Here is a 6,076-nt window from a genome sequence, read left to right on the forward strand (position 1 = left end):
AATGAGTGGGGCAACCTTGGCAAGTGGTAGTAGCTCGTCTGGCTCACAAATGGTAGAAGACAAAGCTGGAGATGTAAACAGAGCCTGTGATATTAAAGGCCTTGGAGCAAATCAAATTTTAGGACTTACTGCCTGCCTTCTGGGAGTTTGTATTCGAGGAGAACGGATGAAGTAGACTCTGCCAGTAAGAAAGGGTATGAAGTGCTATGAACAAAGTTCATATAAAATACCCTGTGATCTCTGAGAAGGAGAAATGTGATCTCTGCATTTGACAGGTCAAATAGATTGTCAGCCTAGGTGTCAGGTGAGCTCAGGCTGTGTGTGTATGAGAGAGAGATACAAAGGTTAGACTTGTGGAATTGCCTACAGTGCAGGGAGGAAGGAAGAGGTGACGTGATATTTACCATGAATTAGTATTATTTTCACAGGCCGAAGCTTTGAAGAGGTCTGATGGTCTAACATAACCTCTCATTTGGGGCTGAGTACATGTAAATCGTCACCATAGATCAATGTTTATCAACCAGGGATGATTTTCTATCCCCACCCTGGGGGGACATTTGACAATGTCTGGTGACACTTTTTGGTTGTGATGCTGGGGGAGAAGGTACTACTGGCATCTAGCAGGTAGAGGCCAGGGATGCTGCTGAATATCTTACAATGCACAGGATGTACCCCTCTCCCCCAAATAAAGAATTACCGGCCCCAAACGTAGGTGGTGCCTAGGTCGAGAGACGCTGCCTTAGTGTCTCTGCCACATGCGGACGTGCTTGTGTGAGACGGCATTTAGCTGGGAAGGCAAACCTAGATCATAAAAGAGGAGCTTGTACATATATATCCCCAGCCTCGCTCCGTACTCTGTGGAAATAACAATACCGTGTCATCTGTGAAATGTGTGAAGAAGGGAAAGATTCCTTAAAAAAAAAATCATGGTCCTCTCACTACTGCCTTTATGCCTATTACCTGGGCCAGGTTGGAATGGCTTCTTTGAATAACAAGAAATATCAATTGGCGGGACTCTCTTAAAAGTTAATAACTGGCTTTATTTTATTATTATTTTTTTAAATGGCTTAATTTTAAAGAACACAGTAAGTGTCTTGAAATAACAGTGGTAAGAGCAAAATAGCTAAAGATAAAATACATTAAAACCTCAGCGCATATTCCTGTGACTGTTTCCATTTTCTGGATGACATAGATTCTAGGAAGATGTGTTCTTAATCTTTCTGTCCGCACTTTCAGGGTAAAAATACACTTTTCTTTAGAAAAGCCTTAACTCTGTGTAAATACAACCAAACTAAATCAACAAAGGAGACACCAGCTGTTGAGAAGTGAGCCTGTTCGTCTTATTCCAAGGTGGGCTTATCTAAATAGCTATATAAATACATATTGTGTTTTATTTAATAGATTGATATTTATTTGGGACAAGGGCTAGAAACAAAAGAACTCCATCTATTTTATACAACAGAGAGCAAAGAAAATGCACCAGGAGCAAAACAGTTACTTAGTCACCTTACATTTTCACCTAAAAAACAACATTATAGAAAGTACTGGTTGCTACCATAAAACCAGGGCTTCGCTTTTTTTAATCTCGTTTCTGCATAAAACTCGAAATTCGTTATAGCTTGGCCGCTTGGAGATGGGGATATTTTGTGTGTTTTCCTAAGTCAGGAAGGCATGGGGCTTTTTAAAGAACTTCATTTTAAAAATAGACGTGACAAGACACTTTCTCATTTAAAGTGTATTATGGTATTTGGTAACAGGAAAAAAAAAATGTATGCCTCCTACAAACTTGTTTTCCTGTGGAGACAAGACTCGGTTAAGTGGGCAGATGTTCTCAAGAGTTATTTTAATAGAATGCTATTTCTGAGTCCTTTGTCTCAGCTCACAGCCTACTCAGTATGCACTCAAAGCTGAAACTTCCGGGCTGTTTTACCACCTTATTTCTTGTTGGGTCAAACCCTTGGTTGGCTTTCACCTTAGCTGTGAGTTCCTTAGTCAATCCTTAACTCAAAAAGGAGTTTGAAACGTGCATTTTGGCTACTGGGGTGGCTCTTATTATGTCTCTCTTTTCTGAAAGAACATTCGCGATTAAGTCTTTCACAAAGAGACTTTATCCTGGATAAAGTATCTACTTATAGAGCCCCCTCACTCAATGTACTCTTTCAAATAGGAACATGATTTCTTTTTTACAAATAGAAATATTTTAAATTCCAGGGCAGCTTGCTATTTTAAGGAGTCTGTTGTGAATCTTGTGAATCTGTCTTTAGAAACATCACTCCATATTTTCCAATTAAATGAAAGGACACTGGTAAATAATTTCATAAGGGCTTGACTATATATGCTCCCTTCTTTTGTTTAAGGATTTAAATGTAATTTGTTTAAATAAACTACTAGGCACTTCTGTAGTTAAGAATTGGCACTTTTTTTCTGTGCTGAATGCCTGAATCCATCATTTTCCCCCTCAAGCTCCTTTTCTAGATTTGGCATCAAATTTATCCTGCATCCCCATGAGCCCAGTAAGGAGGTACTAGTATTTCTCTGCTGTGAAGTTGAGATAATCTGATTCAATCTATTTCCTCTGCAGGGAGTTTATTCCCAGATTTCTCACCTCAATTGGTCTTCTCTCTCAGACACCTTTTTGTTCTAAATTCTTTCATCATCTCCTGCCGGACTCACGGTCCTAGGGATATAGGTTTTCCCAGCTTACTGCGCCACCTTGCTCAGACACTTTCCATGGCTCCCTCCTGCTTAGAGAATCAAGTTTTGAATTGTCCTTGACAGCCCCTCAGGTTTGCTTCCGAGACCACCTTTCTCAGCTGAACGTCCCTTACTTCCTGGCTGACCCCTCACTTCAGCCACGTGGGTCTCTTGCCTTCCAGGTGGCCGTTCAGGGCCCCTCCTGCCTTCACCTGGACAGATCGCTGGCCATCTGTCAAAGCTTCCTTTGAAGCGTCCAGGTAGCCCTGATACCTGTCAAGAGTGTCTAGGTTTCTACTGCTGAGTGGAAGAAAGTTTGTCTAAGGAACAGTTTTAAAGATTTTTTAAAAAGTTTAAAAAGTATTTCAAACTCAGTTTTGACCCTGTGTAAATATAACTAAGCTCTGTCAACATTTAAATAACTTTTCCCGTCCTGCAGATGGTATTTTAAATTGAGGGCTGGGAACCACCTCCTATTTGTCTTTATATCTACTTGGGAACAAACTAAGGTATTCAGAAAATAATGAATGACTGGTCGGCACTGTGAAGATGGTCTGTTCTCTGTAGCAGTTTTCAAGTATTACTTACTTTGTGGAAAGCTCTGGGTTTTGTATCTGGAACCATCTGCCTCCCCTTCTTGCTTCTGAAGTTTCCTGGGACAATCACAAGAGGCGTAGTACATAAAAGTGCTTTGAAAATGACACAGCTTTGTACAATTTTAAGGTGCCACTGTGGTGATGTTGGGGGCCGAAAAGAGTATAACTTTGTCAGACTTGGCCTCAGTGTGTCCGTCCACTCAAGTTCAGTGTCAGTCTCTGACAAAATAACCCATTTAGCTATGTGCCTCTCTCAGTATTGGCACCTTCTGATTTACATAGCAGTTGGTTATTCTAGATCACAGATCTGCCTTACTCAGGTACTGTCGGTTAGGATGGGACTCACTGGATAATACCTCAGTGTCTGGCCAGAATCTGGAGGGGTGGCTGCACGCAGAGAAGACACCGTATCTGGTTCTTTCAGCCAATACTGGAAAAATCCTGTGCCCTCATCATGTCACAACACATTTGCCCGACAGGAGTAGAGTTTTGACTGCACTGGCTTGCGCTGTTACCTACTTTTGTCATTGCCTCTAGTAGACATCGCTGCTGTGAGGGAAGGGGTGTGTATTAAGTGTGGGCACGTGGGCGCCAGCATTAGACTGCCTCCGTTCAAATGCTCCTTGGCTACTTGCAAAAAGTGTGACTTTGTGCAAGTCACTTAATACCACCAGACCTCAGTTTTCTTTTCTCTATAAGATGCAAAAAGAAAAAATAACCACTTATAGCCTCAGAGTTGTAGGAATTTGAAATTAGAAAATGAAGGAAAGACATCTGGCAACGTGTCCCGCATTCAAGAAAAAGCAGCTGTTAGGATTTACAGCTGTACCTTGTTTTATTGTACTTCACAGATACTAGGTGTTTACAAAGTAATGGTTTGAGGCAACCCTGCACTGAGCGAGTGTATCCGCACCATTTTTCCAACCGCATTTGCTCACTTTGTGTCACATTTTGGTAACTCTAGCACTATTTCAAACCCTCCATCAGCAAAAAGAGTATGACTTGCTAAAGGCTCAGATGATGGTTAGCAATAAGATATTTTTTAATTAAGGTATATACACTGAGGTTTTTTAAAGATATAATGCTATTGTATCCTTAATGGACTACAGCGTAAATCTAACTTTTATATACACTGGGAAGTCATAAAATTGGTGTCACTTACTTTATGGTGGTGGTCTGGATTTCTCCAAGGTAGGCCTGTGTATGCCTGCTTTTTCTTGACCTTGAGTTTCAGACTTCTGAGGCAGTGGTAAAATCCACTGGGGTGTGTTTTTTCCTCTTTTTTTTTTTTTTTTTAAATCAACGTGCTACTGTTTGAACAACAAAAAACAAGGCTAAACTACGTCCACTCCCCAAACCACACACACTATCCCCAGCTTTGTCCTATACCAGCCTACTGAATGTGATTGAGTTTGAAAGGTGAACCCAATCTTTTTTTGTCCTTTGAAATCTATGGGAATAACCAGTCAAGTTGATGGTTTTTTCTTAACTTCTCTTCACCTGCCTACAAACCCAAAGAACCAGGGTGCTAGTTTCTGATTCATGGGCTTAAAACATCAATCATTTTGCTAGCAGACTACTGTGGGGATGGTGAGATGAAGAGGACAGGGAATTCACAGGTGAGCTAACTGACTAGTTGAGAAGGTAGGGATGTGAGGGGTGCCAGGCCCTCCCATCTTACCTTGGCATCTAGTAGCTGACCCAAGTGGTTACTCACCCGGCTGGAATGGCATGGAGAGATGGGCACCCTGTGGGATGAACGTGTCAGCTGTGCTTAGTCTTTGCTATTGACAACAAAGGGTATCAAACACAAGTGCAGTATCAGCATCCAACATTATAACCTGCAACCAGCGATGGAGATCATAATAATAGTTAACCTTTTCTGACAACAGTGACTGGTCCAAAGTCAGCCAGGAATTCAACACAGGTTGGCTTTATCCTCTTGCCATCTTCTGGTGAGGCTCTATTTTTATTCCCATTTGTGCAGATGGAGAAACTGAAGCTGAGAGTAAAAAAAAAGCTAGGCCAAGGTCCTTCCAAATAGGATCAGCTTCAAACCCAGGCAGGCATACTGCACAGTGTGCAATCTCACGGACTACGTCATAATCGGCTAGCCAATTGCATAAAAAGAAATATTTTTTTTCTGTAAAATATATGGCTGATTGGATGCTTTACTTGTAAGATTTCACCATAAGCAATTTTGGAAGCCAGTGTACCCATCTATGTGGAGCTTTATGTTATCTGTATTTGAAGGAAGAAGCAATGTCACAGCTGTTACCTGGCTTTGTTTTCCAGCTTCCATTGTGATTCAGAAATGGTGGTGTCACATGAATCCTTGTTTGGAAGGAGAGGATTGCAAAGTGCTGCCGGATTACTCAGGTTGGTCCTGTAGCAGTGGCAATAAAGTCAAAACTACAAAGGCAAGTATAGACAAAACACAACTGTAACTTACAACTTCAGTATATTATTACCTGTGGGGTTTCCCCACTTCATTCTTGCTGCTGTCAAGAGGACAGCCTTATTTTATGTTGATAAACCTGCTTGGGCAGTGCCCCCCTGACTTTGGCCCTTTGAAAAGCCCATTTCTCAGCATCACCCTTAGTTTCAGATTTTACGGAGCAGTGATTTGGTGGGGGAACACATTATTTTAGGCAGGACTACTGAATTCATTTCAGCTCCTTCATGGGCTGATTTAAAAGTAAAGGTTTCAGAGTTGACAATCCCGTGTATCAAAACAGCATGGCAAGAATCCACACCCAGATGATTTACTGACATGGAAATACCTG

General features: G+C 41.4%; 1 protein-coding gene across 1 annotated transcript in view; it reads left to right on the forward strand.

Moving 5' to 3' along the window:
- Positions 1-5,737, forward strand: part of TAFA4 (TAFA chemokine like family member 4) — a 129,391-nt gene extending 123,654 nt beyond the window's left edge. Inside the window, exon 4 of the mRNA XM_057704583.1 lies at positions 5,586-5,737. Within this exon, the coding sequence (XP_057560566.1) occupies positions 5,586-5,737 (152 nt within the window). The remainder of the gene's footprint in view (positions 1-5,585) is intronic.
- Positions 5,738-6,076: the final 339 nt, after the last annotated feature.

Source organism: Hippopotamus amphibius, chromosome 13 (genome assembly GCF_030028045.1).
Source record: "Hippopotamus amphibius kiboko isolate mHipAmp2 chromosome 13, mHipAmp2.hap2, whole genome shotgun sequence".
Taxonomy (NCBI): Eukaryota; Metazoa; Chordata; class Mammalia; order Artiodactyla; family Hippopotamidae; genus Hippopotamus; species Hippopotamus amphibius.